Genomic DNA, 24,002 nt, shown 5'->3' on the forward strand with positions numbered 1-24,002 from the left:
ATTCGAAGAACCCTAATGGAGCTACTGTGAAGGCTGTTCGCTCTTTGTGTTCTTCTACAATCTCAACCTGATGGTAGCCGCTCTTCAGGTCTAGAACGGAGAAGTATTTGGATCCTGACAAGGCATCAAGAAGTTCCTCTATCTTTGGAAGAGCATACGAATCCTTGATCGTTCTCGCGTTTAACTGTCGAAAGTCGACACACTGGCGCAGGGTTCCATCCTTCTTCTTTACCCAGACCACGTTTGAAGACCACGGAGAGCGAGAGCGACGGATGATCCCGCTATCCAGCATCTGCTGCAAATGTTCGCGGACTTGTGTGTACATACCAGGTGGAATCCTTCTGTGGCGCTCCTTGAAGGGCGTGTTGTCATTCATTCGGATATCATGTTTCACCCGGGATGTCAGTCCAACGTCATCTTTTCCGCTAGAGAAGGCTTCTCTGCGTTCTCTGAGCTTTGTCTTTAGTTTGTCGTACTCATGCTCGTTCAGGGCCTGCGATGTGATCTTAATATCATCCATGAAAGCATCAGAATCAGGACTATCCTCATGTTTGCTTTCTCTGTTCACAATAGTGACTGGCTGTAGCTCACACAGTATAGCTCTTGATGGGATGGTGACTGTTTGTGTGGTAACGTTTGACACCTGGACATCTACAAATCCTGTGTGCTTGGACTGATAGTTGACTATGCTTGCTGTTATGTCAAGGAGGCTTGCCAAGTCGCCGCTGAGTGCTGGCTGAGCAATAGCGCAAGTAGGCTCGTAGTCAAGTGGCTTGTCTATCACGCCTGTGACTACAATAGAACTGTTGGGTTTGATCGTTGTGCCGTTCAAGTCTGCATTTCTTACAAGTCCAAGGCAGTTCCTGTTCTTCTTCAGTTCCTTTTCCCTTAGAACCATACATCTGAAGCTGAGATACCACGGCGTGTGCATGTTGGCTACTTGTAGAAACTTACAGCCATGTTCCTGCCTGGTATGATCCAAGAAGTGACTCAGAATGTTTGTGCCTATCAAAAGAGGTACGCTACGATTGTAACGGCTATCTGGGACGATAAGTAAGAGACATTCTTGCTCCTCGATATGGCTCCCTGTTCCTGGGGCTGTTAATGAAGCGATGATGTACCCAAGGTATGGAAGTAGTTCTCCATCGGCGCATTCGATCTTCAGTACATTTTGAAGTGGATATATGGGTAGTGTAGGCAAATGTTCATGGTGAAAACTCTCGCTTACAGTGGATACAGTTGAACCGGTGTCCAGTAGCGCTGTTGCTTCGACCCCATTTATATTCACTGCTACCTCATTGCTCGATCCCACAAGTTCTGGTTCTTGCGCTGTGCTTGGGCTACTCATGCTGAAACAATGTGGACCTACATCGAGCCCATCTCTGTAGGTCCGTTCGGGTTTAACACTTGCTTGCTATGATCTAGCCGCACTCTGCACCCGACGCGGATGTGTCCCTTTTCCCCGCAGCGATGGCAGATGATGTCACTGGTCTGACGATGTTGTTGGCTGTTGGCTCCCCGACCTCGGCCACGACCTCTCTGGTTTTGATAGTTGGCAGAGTTCTGATAGTTGCCGTAGTTTGCAGGCTGCCTTTCTTTTACACTTTCTAACTCTGTCGCGAGCTGATGCACCTGTGCTCTTAGCTCATCTACATCATTAGGGGCTTGCTGGGCAGCTTTCGATATTGGCTTGACCTTTGAGGCTTGGCAGGAACTGTCTTGCTCTATCTGCCTGATGGCGCTCCTCAGCTCATCAAAGTTTTTAATGGTGTCGAACTTGTGGCCTGTGCGATCCTTCAGTTCCTGTCGCAGGCCTGTGTAGAACATGACTCGGAGCATTTCATCCACCTCCATAGGGCGGACTCGGCCCAGGTCCTGTGCTTTAGCTAGTAAGTCCTCGAGCCGGCAGCTCCATTGGGTCACGTCTTCTGCGCTTTCTTGTCTTGCACCATAGAAGGCCGCTAGTAGCCTCTCGCCTGCCTGGACATTCCCGAAGACGCTTTCAAGTTTGGTCAGCAGCTCCTTTACAGTAGCAGAGATGCCCAACCGCATCGCGATTCTCGCTGCTTCTCCTTTCAAGGACCGACGAATTGCCTCCAAGATCACTGGCTCATCATAAACACCGTTCTCCATTAGACATCTCACCTCAAACTTCCATAGGTCAAAGGTAGTCTGTTTGTCGCCTTGAGGATTTCCAGAGAAAACTGAAATCTGGGGTGTGCGGGACAGCGCCAATGTCCGTGGTCTAGGTCTGTCTTGGTCCTCCTTGCTGTGTGGCCGGCTGTCTGCCTCCTCCTCTTTAATGCCTTGGCTATGGATCCATCTCTCTAGGTCCTCTTTGGTGTCTGCTTTTGGAGTGAGACCGAGCTCCCTAAAAGACTTAAGCAGCCTAAGTTCTTCTTCTGTGACTTGCTCTGCCATACTTGTGGTATGTGTTAAAAGCAACAAACAATAGCCACAACGATCACAAAAAGGACTAATTTCTAATTCCAACTGTTACAGAGTCCTGAAAAATAGCCTGGAAGGTCGCAATAACCTACCGACCAAGTACGAAAAATACCCTGCGAAACAAATTGTATCATATACCACGATGTTTACAACATCCTGAAAATATCAAAGATCAGAACATCAGGCAATAAACAACATCAGATGCATAAAAAAACTATGTTAACACTGGCATGCAACCATCCGTTCAATGTTCTTAAAGTAAGATCAAGTTTGTTTCCTGCAAATAATCCCACAGCATGCATAAAGAGGTTGGTTTCAAAATTGTCTCCCTTGAACAGTCATGTCACTGTGATTGCACACAAATCTTTTCTTTCTGGCAGAAGTATTCAGGTAGATTGTCTCCCTTGCTCTTATACTGTGCATTAACCCCACACAGACTCAATATGGTAAAGTCGTAGGCCTTTTGCACTGTTTAAGAAACACACGTCTAGACAGAGTACTCAAATCGCAGACTGAGCGCTAACACAACCTGAAGATGAACACTTCTAGCATAACACACTGCAGACGTCACAGGATGAAGAATATACAGCATGTAGACGGGACATGTATGATGGTACTGGTAAACATCACAGCTGGCTGCTGCTGGAATGCACCCACCTCTGCAACTGGCGTTGATGCTCAGACTGACCTCAGCCCTGGGCAGGGACGTAGGCTGGTGTTGCCACGTGAAGCCTTGTGCTTGGTTGACGTTTTAGCCTGGCCAACCTAGGACTGGCGTGCGATGCAGAGTCTGGTGACGCGAAGTCCCTTATTGGGCGCCATTTTGTAACCGTCTCGCACTCAGACAAGAAGGTGTGATGATAGTCCGACTTCGCTTTTTATTCACCATAAGGCATAAAGAATCACATGGAAAAAACCCTGAAACACATGTAAATAAAATAATGTAAACGTGGTGTTCCAGTACAATAAAGTTCTAAGATTGTAAATCAATAAATAATTAAATAGTTTACCTCATTTGATTCACATTAACATTAAAACAAATTACGGCTCTCACAAGTATACATATATCAAATATTTCATTTAGTTCAGCAACATTGCTTCACTGAGAAATCGATACAAAACGGCATACACGTAAATATTATATGTATACAATGCAACCAATTTACAACATCAACATGTGAATCTGACATACTGAGAATATGAACTCCATTCTTAAATAAAGAATGTCACACCGCAATAATAAATATTGCATACCTCAAAAATACTGTAGTTGTAGTTATGAGGGTTTCTCACTCCTCAGTCTGGCCAGGGTATAACCTACAAGCATTACATCAATTATTACTATGTGCACATCATATATGTAGACAATGAAAATAAATATCAAACTCAGGTATTACACAAGCCAACTCTTTGTTTCCAATAATAAAAATACATCATGTGCCTTCTTTCAGTAGCAATTGAGACTGACATTTCCCTAGACACATTATTCAAATAGAAAGTAACTTATGAACAACATGAACGCCATCAAAAATAAAGAAGCTGGCTCCAAACTAGTTTATGTTCACATTCCTTCTTTTCAACTAAATTCCAAAGCATTCAAACTGAACTAACTAAACTGGCATACAGTTATGATAAAACAATTTCATTCAACAGTCCTGTCATTCAATTCATTTAAGTCAATCTATTTACTAAAATAAAGCATTCATACTAGCATGATCTCACTTACCAAAACAGCAAAAGGAGTCTTGTACAGACAGGTTCAGGTGGTAACAATGCAATGACACTGACAGGTGTCAGCATACAAAAAAAATGCAGTGAGCTTAGTTCACTCAAAAAAAGTAGTCTTCCAAGCCAACATTGGCAACTAAACTGCCAATGAGAGTACAGTTTGCATAAGCCAATGAAAACTTGCCATACAAACAATAGGCACTTCAATGAAGCATATTTTAACAAATAATAATAATAAGCAGGCAACTGATTCCTGCACAGGCACATGAAAAGATTATTCTTTTAAAGGACACAAACAAATGAAGTTATAAGTCAAAATATACTGCCTGCCACACAATCAACATATGTTCCTTTGATTCTCTGTTACTAAAATGGAATGAAACATAAACGTTATTTGCCCTTTTAACCAAACTATAACTGACACAGATTTCCAGTGCAGAATCATAGTACAGTAACTATTGCGATCTTACCTTGGTCAAAAATACAAATAATGTACGTATGATAAGCAAACAGGCAACTGATGGTGTCATGTAGTTAGACTTAGAGGCTTCCTGTTAGATACCATAGTATTAAAAATGTGTGAATATCTGTGGCAGTTAGTATAATATAAAAAATAAAATAAAAATCCCTGCGCTTAGAACTGTACCCACGGAATACGCGCGATATAAGCCTCATATTGATTGATTGATTGATGTAAAATCGCAAATGTTCATATACATGTACACATATGTTTGTGCATACACTTCAATACACACACCATTCTTTAGCACAATTAACAAACACTTACAAATAAAGATGAACAGACAAACTGTTGGGGTGCCTTCCTTATTTGATCTCATTATAAGTACACTGACTCCATTTGGTAACCACTTTTAAAGGTACTGAACTTGTCAAATCCAGGTGCACGGAGCCCCTGGGGCTTTTAGTCATACCTCAGGCAGCTATCCGTTAGAAGAACTACCAAGTTTCATTGACTTGCACCCAAAGAGTCAAGAACTGCGATTTTTTTTTACGAATTAATTTCGTACTCAGACCCGGCTGGTCTTGGCCTATTTTTGGATCTAAATTTAGATCAGGTAGATCACCACATCATGCACAAAAAAACACGTCACTAGCAAACTATGTCAGACGTCATCATGAGTTTGTGTAAAACAAAAATGGAGGCCGGAATCACTCAGTTGAATCGAACTCCGACCAAACACCACGTAATAGCTAGGTTAATTTATGCACTCGCGTGAACAAGAAACTGTCGAGCTTCACAGATGTCGTCGTTGGGTAGTTTTGGGTTTGTTTTACTACCATAGGAGGATTTTTGAACTGTAAATGCACTCAGCTGCAACAAAAACGCAAAACGAAGGCTGTGAGCTGCACTGTGCCTTTAACTGGGTTGGGTTTTTTAACCTTCATCAGAAATACTCAGCACTGAGGCCTGTTAACCCTTCCTTTTGCATGTTGCTATAGCTAGCAATGTACGAATGCATTATTGGTTTCTGGATTTACAGAATGTGTGGCATGGAGGCTGCAGCAGGGCCATGTCTTCAACGGCCCTCAGCCCTGCTGTGTTCTACCAAGCTCTGCGTGACAGTGGTGTTGAGTTCTTCAGCGGGGTACCTGACTCCCTTCTTAAAGGTAACAAACTACTGTTGAGTGACCCCGTCCTCCCACCCCCCTTTTAAGACTCCCCCCTCTCCCCTTTTAAGATCCTGCTTTCTCAGATTTTCTCTTCATAAACTCTCCAAATTTAGTTCCATTTGAAGACTCTCTTCATTTGAATTCTCGATTTTGCTAAGTTTCTCTTCCATAGGTGGGACTGAAAAATGTATCCTGAATCGAACAACAACAAAAACAAGCAAAAAAGAGAAGAAAAAAAAGAGGCCATAATCGAATCCGGATTTCTGGCATATACCGGAAGAATCCCACCTACGCTCTTCATACCTTTCTAAATTTGCCTCCATTTGGAAACCTTTCTGTTTTAAATTAAAAACCAATTTTCTCAGATCTGTCAACTTTTATCTTCCAGATTTCTGTGCCTTTGTTACGCAGACAGTTCCCGAACAGGATCATTTCATCACTGCCAACGAAGGAAACGCTGTTGCTATGTGTGCTGGCTATCACTTAGCAACAGGAAAGACTGGTTTAGTCTACCTGCAGGTTTGTACTGAATAGTTTCTGAGTTTTGTTGAAAGATTCATTTACCTTGTGTATACGTCAGAATACCCCCTTTCGAGCAAAATATAATGAGGCAGAAAACACAATTATCTGAAAACATTAGGGTCGAACATTTTTAAAAGCAAATGTTTAATTTCAAAACAAAATCTTGCACTCTCTTAATTACCCTTCACCAGATGGTGCTGTGGACTACACAGTCCAGGTGATGCGGGTCGTACTTGACCCATAGATTTGAAAGAATTCTATGTAAAAAGTATGGGTCATGCATAAACGACCCACACAATCCAAATAGGGTACATATTTGTATTGTCTCTTTGGAGAATGTGGGTCATGAACACCTTTAGATTCCTTCACAAGTTACATACACAACCCACATCATCGGGACTGTGTAGTTCAAATTAAGAAGGTCCTGTGACATTTGAGGAGAAAGTCTCAAGCTAAAACTCGGAGAAACAAACATTTTTGTGATGCTCTGGATCATCCTTCACCAAGAAAGAATGGTGAATAATAACATATCTTGGAAATTACATAAGCAATTCATGGTTGCAGTTTGAACCAGAAAAAATGTATGTTTTAACAGTAACACACTTCCAGATTTCACGTATTACTGCTGTGTATTTCATTTCAAAAGAGTGTGCATCATATTATATCACAGTGAAGTCTATCTTACAGGGTTCGCACAGGTCATGGAAAGTCATGGAATTTGATTTTTAATTTTCCAGGCCTGGAAAGTCATGGAATTTCAATTCAAGTCATGGAAAGTCATGGAATTTAACAAAAATAAGAAATAAATAAAAATTAACCCTTAGCACGCCAGCGGCGATTTTCGTTGCCCAGCCATCCCCCCCCTCTTTGCCAGCCAGCAGCGATTTGCGTCGCCAGCACAAGGCTTGTTCGTATGACCAACTTCTCGTTCGTATTTGCATACGAGAATAACGGTATTTTTAACGGCACTTGAGCCAAAGCGAGGCTCACTTCCTTCCGTTATCTCGTCGTGTCGTCTGCGCTGCATTTGAGTCGGTTTCGTCGAAGTTTTCTGCTTTTGTTTTTGCATCGATAAAGTACTTTAGCGCTTCGACAAGCAAGATGGAGGATGATGAGTTTGAAAATTTCTTTCGAGTTGTTTCTTGACCACAAAAAGTATGCTGAATTGGAACGAATTACCGAGGAAGATCTTCGCAATGAACTGTGTATCGCGGTGAAAAAAATGACAGTTCGTCAAGTCACAGTGACGGTTACGAAACGGAATTTACGAAAGTGCAGATGGATACAAACAGTGGCTGGTCGAGTTTAGTGAAATGACAGGACCAGCAAACATTACCGATAATCTGAGTGCGTTGCAAATGCTTGACTTGCTTGTTGAAGAGACACTGCGTAGAAACTGACTCAAATTCAGTGCAAAGCAAGCCAGTGTCAAAACTGGCAGTGACAAGACGTAAAAAGTTTGCGTGTTCGGAAATGGCGACCTGTGGATCTAGTCATGGAAAATGTTATTGAGGCTCATGGAAAGTCATGGAAAAGTCATGGAATTTTGTTTCTAAAAACCAGTGGGGACCCTGATCTTACATCTATTCTTTGTCCACAGAACTCTGGTCTAGGCAACATGGTTAACCCTTTGATGTCACTGATGGCACCGGCTGTGTCCAACATCCCCGTCTTGCTTCTGATTGGTTGGCGTGGAGAGCCAGGGGTCAAGGATGAACCGCAGCACGTCACACAGGGGCGACTCACTGAAGCCATGCTGGGTAAGTTCACATTTTCTTGCATGTGGAACTGGCCAAAACTGAACGAGATACTGTGTGTCGCAATTTCCTGCATGATCTAGCACAATTTTTTCACATGTGCACACTACTTGTAATAGAACAATGGTGAAGTTTCGTGCTTGTCAAGACTACTCGACAGACATTTACATGCGTACTCTCAATGCATTCAGGACTATGACCGGTCATTGCCAACGTCAAATGGGCAGCTGAATTTTTACTAACACCCATTAACGTGAAATCTCGTGTTCACTCAGCTACACATGTGTTGGTACTGGTTTGGCAATGTTTTTTACCCCCCAGTGCCAGGTTTCTCTATAGTCTCTTGATGGTATCTGAATACCGCAATATTCACACATGCGTCTGACAGGGATCCCAAGTTCAGAGTGAAATTCTTAGAGCAAGTGAAGATGCTGGAAAATAGAAATACAGATTTCCTTGTGCTATATCACAGCTTATTTTCAGATCTTGTGCACTTAGAATACGGTTGCAAAAATATTTGCAAAAATAGTGATTTTCAAAAAGGCGCAGGGATGGACTGAATTTTGGTAACAATATCTGCTCATGTTTTTCTGATCTTTTCAGAGTGTATGGAGATTCCATGCCGTGTTTTGCCCAAGGATGAGGGGGAAATGAAAGAGGTAAGTTCTCTTGATTCAGTATGTCAGATCAAATGCTTGAAATTAAAACACAGGTAGTGATTAAGTTTTTTTTTACTGTAGAAGTCTTCAGATTTAGGGGGGTTCTACTGTACAAGTCTTTAGATTTAGGGGGGTTCCACTGTAGAAGTCTTCAGATTTAGGGGGGTCCACTGTAGAAGTCTTCAGATTTAGGGGGTTCCCACTGTAGAAGTCTTCAGATTTAGGGGGGTTCCACTGTAGAAGTCTTCAGATTTAGGGGGTTCCCACTGTAGAAGTCTTCAGATTTAGTGAGTTCCAGTGTAGAAGTCTTCAGATTTAGGGGGGTTCCACTGTAGAAGTCTTCAGATTTAGGGGGGTTCCCACTGTAGAAGTCTTCAGATTTAGTGAGTTCCAGTGTAGAAGTCTTCAGATTTAGGGGGGTTCTACTGTAGAAGTCTTCAGATTTAGGGGGTTCCCACTGTAGAAGTCTTCAGATTTAGGGGGGTTCCACTGTAGAAGTCTTTAGATTTAGGGGGGTTCCACTGTAGAAGTCTTTAGATTTAGGGAGGTTCCACTGTAGAAGTCTTCAGATTTAGGGGGGTTCTACTGTAGAAGTCTTTAGATTTAGGGGGGTTCTACTGTAGAAGTCTTCAGATTTAGGGGGGTTCCACTGTTGAAGTCTTCAGATTTAGGGGGGTTCCACTGTAGAAGTCTTTAGATTTAGGGGGGTTCCACTGTAAAAGTCTTTAGATTTAGGGGGGTTCCACTGTAGAAGTCTTCAGATTTAGGGGGGTTCCCACTGTAGAAGTCTTCAGATTTAGTGGGGTTCTACTGTAGAAGTCTTCAAATTTAGTGGGGTTCCACTGTAGAAGTCTTCAGATTTAGGGGGGTTCCCACTGTAGAAGTCTTCAGATTTAGGGGGGTTCCACTGTAGAAGTCTTTAGATTTAGGGGGGTTCCACTGTAGAAGTCTTTAGATTTAGGGGGGTTCCACTGTAGAAGTCTTCAGATTTAGGGGGGTTCTACTGTAGAAGTCTTCAGATTTAGGGGGGTTCCACTGTAGAAGTCTTTAGATATAGGGGGGTTCCACTGTAGAAGTCTTCAGATTTAGGGGGGTTCCACTGTAGAAGTCTTCAGATTTAGGGGGGTTCCACTGTAGAAGTCTTCAGATTTAGGGGGGTTCCACTGTGGAAGTCTTCAGATTTAGGGGGGTTCCCACTGTAGAAGTCTTCAGATTTAGGGGGGTTCCCACTGTAGAAGTCTTCAGATATAGGGGGGTTCCACTGTAGAAGTCTTCAGATTTAGGGGGGTTCCACTGTAGAAGTCTTCAGATTTAGGGGGGTTCCACTGTAGAAGTCTTCAGATTTAGGGGGGTTCCACTGTAGAAGTCTTCAGATTTAGGGGGGTTCCACTGTGGAAGTCTTCAGATTTAGGGGGGTTCTACTGTAGAAGTCTTCAGATTTAGGGGGCTTCCACTGTAGAAGTCTTTAGATTTAGGGGGGTTCCCACTGTAGAAGTCTTCAGATTTAGGGGGGTTCCACTGTAGAAGTCTTTAGATTTAGGGGGGTTCCACTGTAGAAGTCTTCAGATATAGGGGGGTTCTACTGTAGAAGTCTTCAGATTTAGGGGGGTTCCCACTGTAGAAGTCTTTAGATTTAGGGGGGTTCCCACTGTAGAAGTCTTCAGATTTAGGGGGGTTCTACTGTAGAAGTCTTCAGATTTAGGGGGGTTCCCACTGTAGAAGTCTTCAGATTTAGGGGGGTTCCCACTGTAGAAGTCTTCAGATTTAGGGGGGTTCCACTGTGGAAGTCTTCAGATTTAGGGGGGTTCTACTGTAGAAGTCTTCAGATTTAGGGGGGTTCCACTGTAGAAGTCTTCAGATTTAGGGGGGTTCCACTGTAGAAGTCTTTAGATTTAGGGGGGTTCCACTGTAGAAGTCTTTAGATTTAGTGGGGTTTCACTGTAGAAGTCTTCAGATTTAGGGGGGTTCCACTGTAGAAGTCTTTAGATTTAGGGGGGTTCTACTGTAGAAGTCTTTAGATTTAGTGGGGTTCCACTGTAGAAGTCTTCAGATTTAGGGGGTTCCAGTGTAGAAATCTTCAGATTTAGGGGGGTTCCACTGTAGAAGTCTTCAGATTTAGGGGGGTTCTACTGTAGAAGTCTTCAGATTTAGGGGGGTTCCACTGTAGAAGTCTTCAGATTTAGGGGGGTTCTACTGTAGAAGTCTTCAGATTTAGGGGGGTTCCACTGTAGAAGTCTTCAGATTTAGGGGGGTTCTACTGTAGAAGTCTTCAGATTTAGGGGGGTTCCACTGTAGAAGTCTTCAGATTTAGGGGGGTTCTACTGTAGAAGTCTTCAGATTTAGGGGGGTTCCACTGTAGAAGTCTTCAGATTTAAGGGGGTTCCCACTGTAGAAGTCTTTAGATTTAGGGGGGTTCCACTGTAGAAGTCTTCAGATTTAGGGGGGTTCCACTGTAGAAATCTTCAGATTTACGGGGGTTCCACTGTAGAAGTCTTCAGATTTAGGGAGTTTCAGTGTAGAAGTCTTTAGATTTAGGGGGTTTTCACTGTAGAAGTCTTCAGATTTAGGGAGTTCCAGTGTAGAAGTCTTCAGATATAGGGGGGTTCTACTGTAGAAGTCTTTAGATTTAGGGGGGTTTCACTGTAGAAGTCTTCAGATTTAGGGAGGTTCCACTGTAGAAGTCTTCAGATTTAGGGGGGTTCCACTGTATAAGTCTTCAGATTTAGGGGGGTTCCACTCTATAAAACTTCAGATTTAGGGGGGTTCTACTGTAGAAGTCTTCAGATTTAGGGGGGTTCCACTGTCTTCAGATTTAGGGGGGTTCCACTGTGTAAGTCTTCAGATTTAGGGGGGTTCCACTGTAGAAGTCTTTAGATTTAGGGGGGTTCCACTGTAAAAGTCTTTAGATTTAGGGGGGTTCCACTGTAGAAGTCTTCAGATTTAGGGGGGTTCCACTGTAGAAGTCTTCAGATTTAGGGAGTTTCAGTGTAGAAGTCTTTAGATTTAGGGGGTTTTCACTGTAGAAGTCTTCAGATTTAGGGAGTTCCAGTGTAGAAGTCTTCAGATATAGGGGGGTTCTACTGTAGAAGTCTTTAGATTTAGGGGGGTTTCACTGTAGAAGTCTTCAGATTTAGGGAGGTTCCACTGTAGAAGTCTTCAGATTTAGGGGGGTTCCACTGTATAAGTCTTCAGATTTAGGGGGGTTCCACTCTATAAAACTTCAGATTTAGGGGGGTTCTACTGTAGAAGTCTTCAGATTTAGGGGGGTTCCACTGTCTTCAGATTTAGGGGGGTTCCACTGTGTAAGTCTTCAGATTTAGGGGGGTTCCACTGTAGAAGTCTTTAGATTTAGGGGGGTTCCACTGTAAAAGTCTTTAGATTTAGGGGGGTTCCACTGTAGAAGTCTTCAGATTTAGGGGGGTTCCCACTGTAGAAGTCTTCAGATTTAGTGGGGTTCTACTGTAGAAGTCTTCAAATTTAGTGGGGTTCCACTGTAGAAGTCTTTAGATTTAGGGGGGTTCCCACTGTAGAAGTCTTCAGATTTAGGGGGGTTCCACTGTAGAAGTCTTTAGATTTAGGGGGGTTCCACTGTAGAAGTCTTCAGATTTAGGGGGTTCCACTGTAGAAGTCTTCAGATTTAGGGGGGTTCTACTGTAGAAGTCTTTAGATTTAGGGGGGTTCCACTGTAGAAGTCTTTAGATATAGGGGGGTTCCACTGTAGAAGTCTTCAGATTTAGGGGGGTTCCACTGTAGAAGTCTTCAGATTTAGGGGGTTCCACTGTAGAAGTCTTCAGATTTAGGGGGGTTCCACTGTGGAAGTCTTCAGATTTAGGGGGGTTCCCACTGTAGAAGTCTTCAGATTTAGGGGGGTTCCCACTGTAGAAGTCTTCAGATATAGGGGGGTTCCACTGTAGAAGTCTTCAGATTTAGGGGGGTTCCACTGTAGAAGTCTTCAGATTTAGGGGGGTTCCACTGTAGAAGTCTTCAGATTTAGGGGGGTTCCACTGTAGAAGTCTTCAGATTTAGGGGGGTTCCACTGTGGAAGTCTTCAGATTTAGGGGGGTTCTACTGTAGAAGTCTTCAGATTTAGGGGGCTTCCACTGTAGAAGTCTTTAGATTTAGGGGGGTTCCCACTGTAGAAGTCTTCAGATTTAGGGGGTTCCACTGTAGAAGTCTTTAGATTTAGGGGGGTTCCCACTGTAGAAGTCTTCAGATTTAGGGGGGTTCTACTGTAGAAGTCTTCAGATTTAGGGGGGTTCCCACTGTAGAAGTCTTTAGATTTAGGGGGGTTCCCACTGTAGAAGTCTTTAGATTTAGGGGGATTTTACTGTTGATGTCTTTAGATTTAGGGGGGTTCCCACTGTAGAAGTCTTCAGATTTAGGGGGGTTCCCACTGTAGAAGTCTTCAGATTTAGGGGGGTTCCACTGTGGAAGTCTTCAGATTTAGGGGGGTTCTACTGTAGAAGTCTTCAGATTTAGGGGGGTTCCACTGTAGAAGTCTTCAGATTTAGGGGGGTTCCACTGTAGAAGTCTTTAGATTTAGGGGGGTTCCACTGTAGAAGTCTTTTGATTTAGTGGGGTTTCACTGTAGAAGTCTTCAGATTTAGGGGGGTTCTACTGTAGAAGTCTTTAGATTTAGGGGGGTTCTACTGTAGAAGTCTTTAGATTTAGGGGGGTTTCACTGTAGAAGTCTTCAGATTTAGGGGGGTTCCACTGTAGAAATCTTCAGATTTAGGGGGGTTCTACTGTACAAGTCTTTAGATTTAGGGGGGTTCCACTGTAGAAGTCTTCAGATTTAGTGGGGTTCTACTGTAGAAGTCTTCAAATTTAGTGGGGTTCCACTGTAGAAGTCTTCAGATTTAGGGGGGTTCTACTGTAGAAGTCTTCAGATTTAGGGGGGTTCTACTGTAGAAGTCTTTAGATTTAGGGGGGTTCTACTGTAGAAGTCTTCAGATTTAGGGGGGTTCTACTGTAGAAGTCTTCAGATTTAGGGGGGTTCCACTGTAGAAGTCTTCAGATTTAGGGGGGTTCTACTGTAGAAGTCTTCAGATTTAGGGGGGTTCCACTGTAGAAGTCTTCAGATTTAGGGGGGTTCTACTGTAGAAGTCTTCAGATTTAGGGGGGTTCCACTGTAGAAGTCTTCAGATTTAAGGGGGTTCCCACTGTAGAAGTCTTTAGATTTAGGGGGGTTCCACTGTAGAAGTCTTCAGATTTAGGGGGGTTCCACTGTAGAAATCTTCAGATTTACGGGGGTTCCACTGTAGAAGTCTTCAGATTTAGGGAGTTTCAGTGTAGAAGTCTTTAGATTTAGGGGGTTTTCACTGTAGAAGTCTTCAGATTTAGGGAGTTCCAGTGTAGAAGTCTTCAGATTTAGGGGGGTTCCACTGTAGAAGTCTTTAGATTTAGGGGGGTTCTACTGTAGAAGTCTTCAGATTTAGGGAGGTTCCACTGTAGAAGTCTTCAGATTTAGGGGGGTTCCACTGTATAAGTCTTCAGATTTAGGGGGGTTCCACTCTATAAAACTTCAGATTTAGGGGGGTTCTACTGTAGAAGTCTTCAGATTTAGGGGGGTTCCACTGTCTTCAGATTTAGGGGGGTTCCACTGTGTAAGTCTTCAGATTTAGGGGGGTTCCACTGTAGAAGTCTTTAGATTTAGGGGGGTTCCACTGTAAAAGTCTTTAGATTTAGGGGGGTTCCACTGTAGAAGTCTTCAGATTTAGGGGGGTTCCACTGTAGAAGTCTTCAGATTTAGGGAGTTTCAGTGTAGAAGTCTTTAGATTTAGGGGGTTTTCACTGTAGAAGTCTTCAGATTTAGGGAGTTCCAGTGTAGAAGTCTTCAGATTTAGGGGGGTTCCACTGTAGAAGTCTTTAGATTTAGGGGGGTTCCACTGTAGAAGTCTTCAGATTTAGGGGGGTTCCACTGTAGAAATCTTCAGATTTACGGGGGTTCCACTGTAGAAGTCTTCAGATTTAGGGGGGTTCCCACTGTAGAAGTCTTCAGATTTAGGGAGTTTCAGTGTAGAAGTCTTTAGATTTAGGGGGGTTTCACTGTAGAAGTCTTCAGATTTAGGGAGTTCCAGTGTAGAAGTCTTCAGATTTAGGGGGGTTCCACTGTAGAAGTCTTTAGATTTAGGGGGGTTCTACTGTAGAAGTCTTCAGATTTAGGGAGGTTCCACTGTAGAAGTCTTCAGATTTAGGGGGGTTCCACTGTATAAGTCTTCAGATTTAGGGGGGTTCCACTCTATAAAACTTCAGATTTAGGGGGGTTCTACTGTAGAAGTCTTCAGATTTAGGGGGGTTCCACTGTCTTCAGATTTAGGGGGGTTCCACTGTGTAAGTCTTCAGATTTAGGGGGGTTCTACTGTAGAAGTCTTCAGATTTAGGGGGGTTCCACTGTAGAAGTCTTTAGATTTAGGGGGGTTCCACTGTAGAAGTCTTCCGATTTAGGGGGGTTCCACTGTAGAAGTCTTTAGATTTAGGGGGGTTCCACTGTAGAAGTCTTTAGATTTAGGGGGTTCCACTGTAGAAGTCTTTAGATTTAGGGGGGTTTCACTGTAGAAGTCTTCAGATTTAGGGGGGTTTCACTGTAGAAGTCTTTAGATTTAGGGGGGTTCCACTGTAGAAGTCTTTAGATTTAGGGGGATTTTACTGTTGATGTCTTTAGATTTAGGGGGGTTCTACTGTAGAAGTCTTTAGATTTAGGGGGGTTTCACTGTAGAAGTCTTCAGATTTAGGGGGGTTCTACTGTAGAAGTCTTTAGATTTAGGGGGGTTCCACTGTAGAAGTCTTCAGATTTAGGTGGGTTTCACTGTAGAAGTCTTCCGATTTAGGGGGGTTCCACTGTAGAAGTCTTTAGATTTAGGGGGGTTCCACTGTAGAAGTCTTCAGATTTAGGGGGGTTCCACTGTAGAAGTCTTTAGATTTAGGGGGGTTTCACTGTAGAAGTCTTCAGATTTAGGGGGGTTCCACTGTAGAAGTCTTCAGATTTAGGGGGGTTCCCACTGTAGAAGTCTTCAGATTTAGGGGGGTTCCACTGTAGAAGTCTTTAGATTTAGGGGGGTTCCCACTGTAGAAGTCTTCAGATTTAGGGGGGTTCCACTGTAGAAGTCTTCAGATTTAGGGGGGTTCTACTGTTGAAGTCTTTAGATTTAGGGGGGTTCCACTGTAGAAGTCTTCAGATTTAGGGGGGTTCCCACTGTAGAAGTCTTTAGATTTAGGGGGGTTTCACTGTAGAAGTCTTCAGATTTAGGGGGGTTTCACTGTAGAAGTCTTCAGATTTAGGGGGGTTCCACTGTAGAAGTCTTCAGATTTAGGGGGGTTCCACTGTAGAAGTCTTCAGATTTAGGGGGGTTCTACTGTAGAGGTCTTCAGATTTAGGGGGGTTCCACTGTAGAAGTCTTCAGATTTAGGGGGGTTCTACTGTAGAAGTCTTCAGATTTAGGGGGCTTCCACTGTAGAAGTCTTTAGATTTAGGGGGGTTCCCACTGTAGAAGTCTTCAGATTTAGGGGGGTTCCACTGTAGAAGTCTTCAGATTTAGGGGGGTTCCACTGTAGAAGTCTTTAGATTTAGTGGGGTTCCACTGTAGAAGTCTTCAGATTTAGGGGGGTTCTACTGTAGAAGTCTTCAGATTTAGGGGGGTTCTACTGTAGAAGTCTTTAGATTTAGGGGGGTTCTACTGTAGAAGTCTTCAGATTTAGGGGGCTTCCACTGTAGAAGTCTTCAGATTTAGGGGGTTCTACTGTAGAAGTCTTCAGATTTAGGGGGGTTCCACTGTAGAAGTCTTCAGATTTAGGGGGTTCTACTGTAGAAGTCTTCAGATTTAGGGGGTTCCACTGTAGAAGTCTTCAAATTTAGTGGGGTTCCACTGTAGAAGTCTTCAGATTTAGGGGGGTTCTACTGTAGAAGTCTTCAGATTTAGGGGGGTTCCACTGTAGAAGTCTTCAGATTTAGGGGGGTTCTACTGTAGAAGTCTTTAGATTTAGGGGGGTTTCACTGTAGAAGTCTTCAGATTTAGGGGGGTTCTACTGTAGAAGTCTTCAGATTTAGGGGGGTTCTACTGTAGAAGTCTTCAGATTTAGGGGGGTTCTACTGTAGAAGTCTTTAGATTTAGGGGGGTTCTACTGTAGAAGTCTTCAGATTTAGGGGGGTTCTACTGTAGAAGTCTTCAGATTTAGGGGGGTTCCACTGTAGAAGTCTTCAGATTTAGGGGGGTTCTACTGTAGAAGTCTTTAGATTTAGGGGGGTTCTACTGTAGAAGTCTTCAGATTTAGGGGGGTTCCCACTGTAGAAGTCTTCAGATTTAGGGGGGTTCCACTGTAGAAGTCTTCAGATTTAGGGGGGTTTCACTGTAGCAATACTCAGATTTAGGGGGGTTCCACTGTAGAAGTCTTCAGATTTAGGGGGGTTTCACTGTAGAAGTCTTCAGATTTAGGGGGTTCCACTGTAGAAGTCTTCAGATTTAGGGGGGTTCCCACTGTAGAAGTCTTCAGATTTATGGGGGGTTCTACTGTAGAAGTCTTTAGATTTAGGGGGGTTCCACTGTAGAAGTCTTTAGATTTAGGGGGATTTTACTGTTGATGTCTTTAGATTTTGGGGGGTTCCACTGTAGAAGTCTTTAGATTTAGGGGGGTTCCCACTGTAGAAGTCTACAGATTTAGGGGGGTTTCACTGTAGAAGTCTTCAGATTTAGGGGGGTTCCCACTGTAGAAGTCTTCAGATTTAGGGGGGTTCTACTGTAGAAGTCTTCAGATTTAGGGGGGTTCCACTGTAGAAGTCTTCAGATTTAGGGGGTTCCCACTGTAGAAGTCTTCAGATTTAGGGGGGTTCCACTGTAGAAGTCTTCAGATTTAGGGGGGTTCCACTGTAGTAATACTCAGATTTAGGGGGGTTCCAGTGTAGTAATACTCAGATTTAGGGGGGTTCCAGTGTAGAAGTCTTCAGATTTAGGGGGGTTTCACTGTAGAAGTCTTCAGATTTAGGGGGGTTCTACTGTTGAAGTCTTCAGATTTGCACTCTTGACTCTCTGTTTATTGCTTGTAGATCCTGCATGAGGCCAAGCAGCACTTTGAGGAGAAGAAAGCTCCGTTCGGACTGCTGGTCAAGGCAAAGACATTCGACACATGCAAGCTGCCCCCTGAGCCCCCTCAGTAAGAACTATTGTGCATGTTGTCTGAATAGATCATGTTTGGACATAACTTTATGTATGGATTGAACACTGGATTTCCTTTCTTTGGGCCATGTGACATCAGAGGCAGACTAAAAAGTCCATTTCATGCGGCTGTCCAAGAATAAAAAGGAGTGCATGTTGGTGTGTTTTCAATTGTGAAAGATAAAAGAAATTTCAACAAAATGGATCGATACATAAATGCTGTTTGTATTTTGAGCAAAATATGCCATTGAACACAAATCCTGACAGTTATTGTTCACGTCGACCGCTAGCTCGGTCTGGGAGAACAATGACTGTCTCGATCTGTGTAAAGTGTCATATTTTGGTTAAAAAAGGGGTTTTATGGGTTGTGGAAGAGATGCACCTCAGTGACTGAAATGAACACGTGCGGCTGGTCAGTGGACTGAAACTAGCAATCATGACATCACAGTGAATGATGGGCTCCGTTGTGCAGTGTCTGCTGGACCTCAGTGAATGAAGTGAACACGTGCGGCTGGTCAGTGGACTGAAACTAGCAATCATGACATCACAGTGAATGATGGGCTCCGTTGTGCAGTATCTGCTGGACCTCAGTGACTGAAGTGAACACGTGCGGCTGGTCAGTGGACTGAAACTAGCAATCATGACATCACAGTGAATGATGGGCTCCCTTGTGCAGTGTCTGCTGGACCTCAGTGACTGAAGTGAACACGTGCGGCTGGTCAGTGGACTGAAACTAGCAATCATGACATCACAGTGAATGATACGGTTAGACTGGACTCGTCAACCCTGGCAGGTAACCAGTCTAGGAGAAGGAAAACTCCGAAATAGAACCACGGGCAGACCAAGCTCACCAGCCCAGGAAGGCAATTGGTCTAGGGGAGGGACCCCTGACCAACGTCCAAGGCCGAAGTCGGAGATGCGGGACCCCCTGGGTGCCAAAAAGCGCTGCATCACGCAAATCACAAAATGATGGAGACAAATCAATTTCTAGTGAACGACGAAGAAGAAGACAGTGAATGATGGGCTCCCTTGTGCAGTGTCAGCTGGATAATTGTGTTTTCAGAAAATATGCTCACAAGAGCTCATGACTGTTCTTTGCTACCATGATCGCTGTCCACCACTGATCAGTGGCCACATGTGTTTGTCGCATTGGGATTGAGGGGTTCGGGGGGGGGGGGGGGGGTGTGTGTGTGTGTGTGTGTGTGTTAATGACTGCCTTAAACTTTCATAAAATTGCACTTGCATGACCATTTTAGCAGAATTTGCTGAAGAAAGTACATCGAGCATCTTAGTATGAAATCTGTTTGTTATTTTGTGTGTTTCCTACAGGTTCCCTCTACGACGTGAAGAGGCTTTGGGGAAAGTTATCAGCTGTCTGTCACCCACTGACGCTATTGTTAGCTCTACAGGCATGCTGTCCAGGGAACTGTTTGAGTACAGGTGTGTCTAAAACAAAGAGAGGCAGAGCTGATAAGATCTAATTAAAGAAACAAAGGGAAGCAAGCACTCTCAGATATTTGGTGTTTAACGTCGTTTTCAACCACAAAGGTTATATCGCGACGGGGAAAGGGGGGAGATGGGATAGAGCCACTTGTCAATTGTTTCTTGTTCACAAAAGCACTAATCAAAAATTTGCTCCAGGGGCTTGCAACGTAGTACAATGTATTACCTTACTGGGAGAATGCAAGTTTCCAGTACAAAGGACTTAACATACTGCTTGACTAAAATCTTTACAAAAATTGACTATATTCTATACAAGAAACACTTAACAAGGGTAAAAGGAGAAACAGAATCTGTTAGTCGCCTCTTACGACATGCTGGGGAGCATCGGGTAAATTCTTCCCCCTAACCCGCGGGGGGTTTAGTTTGGCTATGTGGACTATGAAACATTAAAATGAACAAACGACTTTCATTATCAGTTTGGAAATTATTATGATGTTTCACACCAAAATCAAAAACAATGGAAAGCATTGACTTTAATTGACTTTTCAGGCAGATGTTATTGTTTAAATATGGATTGTTTTCTTATTTCTGGAGTGTTCTGCATTTTGTCACATAGATCTGTTAAGGCCAAGATACACGATCGGTTTCGCCCGTACGTTTGAGATCGACCGCCCGAAACTCACCACAAACCGATCGTGTGGCATCTGAACCGTATGTCTCACACGCTTGACAGCATCCGCCTCGGCCCGTCCGTTCATAATACAGCTGGATCTATTCCGAACAGATGGTAAGCATCCTCCAGCCAATGAGCGCACGTCTTTCAGTCGACACCCACTTTGAAAATGACGGTCAGTTCAGCGTCAAAACTGATACGGGTGTATACTGATGGGTCAGCCACAGAGGCCGTCAAAAATGGAGGATCGGGGGTGTATGTCCAGTACCCCAGTGGAGAGAGGCAAGCAGAGGCTATACCAACAGGCCTCCACTGTACAAACTACAGAGCTGAGGTACAAGCACTGATCCATGCAGCATGCACCATCAACGACAGAGTCAACCATGACAACCAGGTGGTCTTCCTGACTGACGCTCTGTCAGTACTACAAGCAATGACCAGTAGCAAACTGCCTCAGCTGGAACACGCTCTACACAACATCAAGAGCCTGAGGACAGTACTGCAATGGATCCCCTCCCACTGTGGTGTACAAGGAAACGAAGAAGCTGACAGGATGGCAAAGCTGGGTGCAGAAGATGAGCAAGAGAACAACCCTGTGAGCCTGACAGAGATGAAGACCATCATTAAGTCTCTGCACAGGACGCCCCAGCCACAGGACAGCTACCACCTGCTATCCAGACCACAGCAGGTGGTCATCTTCCGCCTGAGAATGGGACACAACAGACTTAACCAGCATCTCCACGGGAAGCTGCATGTTGTGCCCTATCCCATGTGTTCCTGTGGAGAAGCAGAGCAGGACACGCCCCACATCCTACGAGACTGCAGGAACCACCAGGTGCTGAGAGAGGAAATCTGGCCATTGCCGGAGTCCCTGCACAACAAGCTGTACGGGCCAGTGGCTGCGCTGCAGAAGACCACTAATTATATCTCAAGATCTGGACTCCAAGTGTGATCGGCGATCGAAAAGAAAAGAAGAAGAAGCGTCAAAACTTGCCGATTCGGAATCGAAATATCTTATCAACCTGAATCTTGGCAACTAGTTGGAATCTATGGAACCATGAAAGTAAAAACTACAAAAACCAGCAACATCGAGACCTGTTCCTGCTGTTCATGCAGCAGACTTCCAAGTCAAATGTGGGGTAAAACGACCTTCACCTCGTACATCTCAGGAGCATGGTGTGGCAAACGTTCCGTTCCTCTGAGACGATCAGGTCTGACCCGTCCGCCTCAAACGTACGTGCGAAACCGATCGTGTATCTTGGCCTTTACAACATTTAACAATGTTTATTTTTTCTCCCAAATCAGAGAGAAGAACCAGATGGGGCACAAACAAGAGTTTCTGACGGTGGGTGCCATGGGTCATGCTAGCTGCATAGCACTTACCATCGCTCTCAACAAACCAGACAGAAAGGTGGGTGTAATACAAAGTTAACCTTGGGGACATGCCTTGCACCATTCACACATACATTTTCAAACATCTGTCACATTTTAATGTGGATTATTTGGAGCATTGGAAAGGGAGCCTTTGGAGCATTGATGTGTTATGCCATTGTTAAATCCGATCTTGAATCAGCAGCCACTAGAAAGTTGAAAAGCCATGTATCCTCAATCGATAGGGGGTATAACTCTGTTTACATTAGTACAGGGTTCATGTACTTGTTCGACTGCCATGCATTGATCTAAGAATTCTTTTTAGATCAGTGCTGTCATGTAGTTTGTGCATGCAGTGGTCAGATTTTGAATACACACACACCCACCCACCTGGGTAGCGCGCGCGACCCTGTTGCTGCTAGCTTTTAACTGGGAGGAAGCAACCCCACTTTCCCAGCGATGGGACAATAATGTCATCAAAATGAAACAAAAAATCAAATCAAAACAAAGTCAATGCTCCAGACAGAGCAGAGCTGCCTACATTTAACCCTTAGGCTTACACTGGTGCAATTCTGTAACACATGTTACATAGCCACTGGTGAATTAACAGAGAGAAAAATAAAGACAAGTCGCGTAAGGCGAAAATACAATATTTAGTCAAGTAGCTGTCGAACTCACAGAATGAAACTGAACGCAATGCAACGCAGCAAGACCGTATACTCGTGGTCCACCGCTCACGGCATAGGCAGTGAAATTGACAAGAAGAGCGGGGTAGTGGTTACGCTATGCTGCATAGCACGCTTTTCTGTACCTCTCTTCGTTTTAACTTTCTGAGCGTGTTTTTAATCCAAACATATCATATCTATATGTTTTTGGAATCAGGAACCGACAAGGAATAAGATGAAAGGGTTTTTAAAACGATTTCGAAAAAAAAATTTTGATAATAATTTTTATATATTTAATTTTCAGAGCTTGTTTTTAATCCGAATATAACATATTTATATGTTTTTGGAATCAGCAAATGATGGAGAATAAGATAAACGTAAATTTGGATCGTTTTATAAATTTTTAATTTTTTTTACAATTTTCAGATTTTTAATGACCAAAGTCATTAATTAATTTTTAAGCCACCAAGCTGAAATGCAATACCGAACCCCGGGCTTCGTCGAAGATTACTTGACCAAAATTTCAACCAATTTGGTTGAAAAATGAGGGCGTGACAGTGCCGCCTCAACTTTCACGAAAAGCCGGATATGACGTCATCAAAGACATTTATCAAAAAAATGAAAAAAACGTTCGGGGATTTCATACCCAGGAACTCTCATGTCAAATTTCATAAAGATCGGTCCAGTAGTTTAGTCTGAATCGCTCTACACACACACACACACACACACACACACACACACACGCACAGACACACATACACTACTAGATGATTACCCGCTTCGCCGGGAAGAAGTAGAGCCGAATACCCGGCCGTCGCCGGGGACCCGGCTTTGCCGGGTGTACGCCGGCATCGCCGGCGCACGAAGGAAGGGAGATCTAAAAATAGTAACGTGCAGTGACCTTCTAAATATAAACGTACAAACGGGAATATCGATTGACGCCAGCGCACGAAGGAAGGGAGATCTAAAAATAGTAACGTGCAGTGAAAAACGAAAATCGGTTCAGCGCTGCGCGCTGAGAGCACGTGTTGAAATATCTCATCGATCAGGTTGTGTCCGGGGTCTCTGTCAATAAGCCCACCAAATTTGAAGCAGATCCATCGAGAACTTTGGCCGTGCATGGCGATCAATCACACACACACACACACACACACACACACACAGACACAAGTCGTATATATATATAGATACCCTCGTTTCGATTCCCCCTCGATGTTAAAATATTTAGTCAAAACTTGACTAAATATAAAAAATGGTCATATAGGTTTTCGCATCCATGGGAGGTAATCGGAACCGACCAAACAGACTGAGCCAGTAGCGCGACATATGTCGTGACAACCAGGTGACAGTATACGTAAAGTAGCGTGACATATGTCGCGACAACCAGCCTAAGGGTTAACACAGTTTCTGCAAAATGTAAATAACTTTTAACATGACAGGTAGTTGCTCTTGATAGAGATAAACTTTAGATCATATATTCTCAACATGACAGGTGGTTGCTCTGGATGGTGACGGGGCCGTGCTAATGCACATGGGTACCTTGGCAACCATTGGCCAGCGCGGCCCTCCGAATTTTCACCATGTTGTCTTCAATAACGGTGCCCATGACTCGGTGGGAGGACAGCCAACGCACGCCAGCTGTCACCACACCTTTTCCATCACTGATATTGCCCGAGCCTGCGGATATAACAAAGTGAGTGAAACTTTTTCAACATTTTAGAAGATCTATTTTAGAATTTGATACGTTAATACTGTACAGGCAAATTTTCATTGTTTAAATTATGAACTCGAGGGCTTTTTTATTTTAGGAAGATTTATTCTGTTATCACTGAGGTCTCTTGTAAAGTCTCTAATGATAGTGATGCCAGAGAGCTTTACAGCTGTAGGTGGATGACCAACTGTTAATCAAACCTGGACTTTTGGTTTTTAGGTTACATGTATGAGCTGATGTTCTG

At 43.7% G+C, this 24,002-nt stretch overlaps 1 protein-coding gene and 1 long non-coding RNA gene across 2 annotated transcripts in view; one reads left to right on the top strand and one right to left on the bottom strand.

Moving 5' to 3' along the window:
• LOC138971147 (phosphonopyruvate decarboxylase-like) overlaps positions 1 to 24,002 on the top strand; it is a 44,070-nt gene that overhangs the window by 9,879 nt on the left and 10,189 nt on the right. Inside the window, exons 3-10 of the mRNA XM_070343779.1 lie at positions 5,679 to 5,805; positions 6,197 to 6,327; positions 7,931 to 8,090; positions 8,691 to 8,746; positions 17,787 to 17,893; positions 19,225 to 19,335; positions 21,317 to 21,422; positions 23,540 to 23,740. Coding sequence (XP_070199880.1) covers positions 5,679 to 5,805; positions 6,197 to 6,327; positions 7,931 to 8,090; positions 8,691 to 8,746; positions 17,787 to 17,893; positions 19,225 to 19,335; positions 21,317 to 21,422; positions 23,540 to 23,740 — 999 coding nt within the window. The remainder of the gene's footprint in view (positions 1 to 5,678; positions 5,806 to 6,196; positions 6,328 to 7,930; positions 8,091 to 8,690; positions 8,747 to 17,786; positions 17,894 to 19,224; positions 19,336 to 21,316; positions 21,423 to 23,539; positions 23,741 to 24,002) is intronic.
• On the bottom strand, positions 3,404 to 5,662 carry LOC138971148 (uncharacterized). The gene is made up of 2 exons (XR_011457178.1): positions 4,175 to 5,662; positions 3,404 to 3,765 (listed from the first exon to the last, which is right to left on the bottom strand). It is a non-coding gene; the product is annotated as an uncharacterized lncRNA (long non-coding RNA).

The sequence above is a fragment of the Littorina saxatilis genome, linkage group LG7 (genome assembly GCF_037325665.1).
Source record: "Littorina saxatilis isolate snail1 linkage group LG7, US_GU_Lsax_2.0, whole genome shotgun sequence".
Classification (NCBI taxonomy): Eukaryota; Metazoa; Mollusca; class Gastropoda; order Littorinimorpha; family Littorinidae; genus Littorina; species Littorina saxatilis.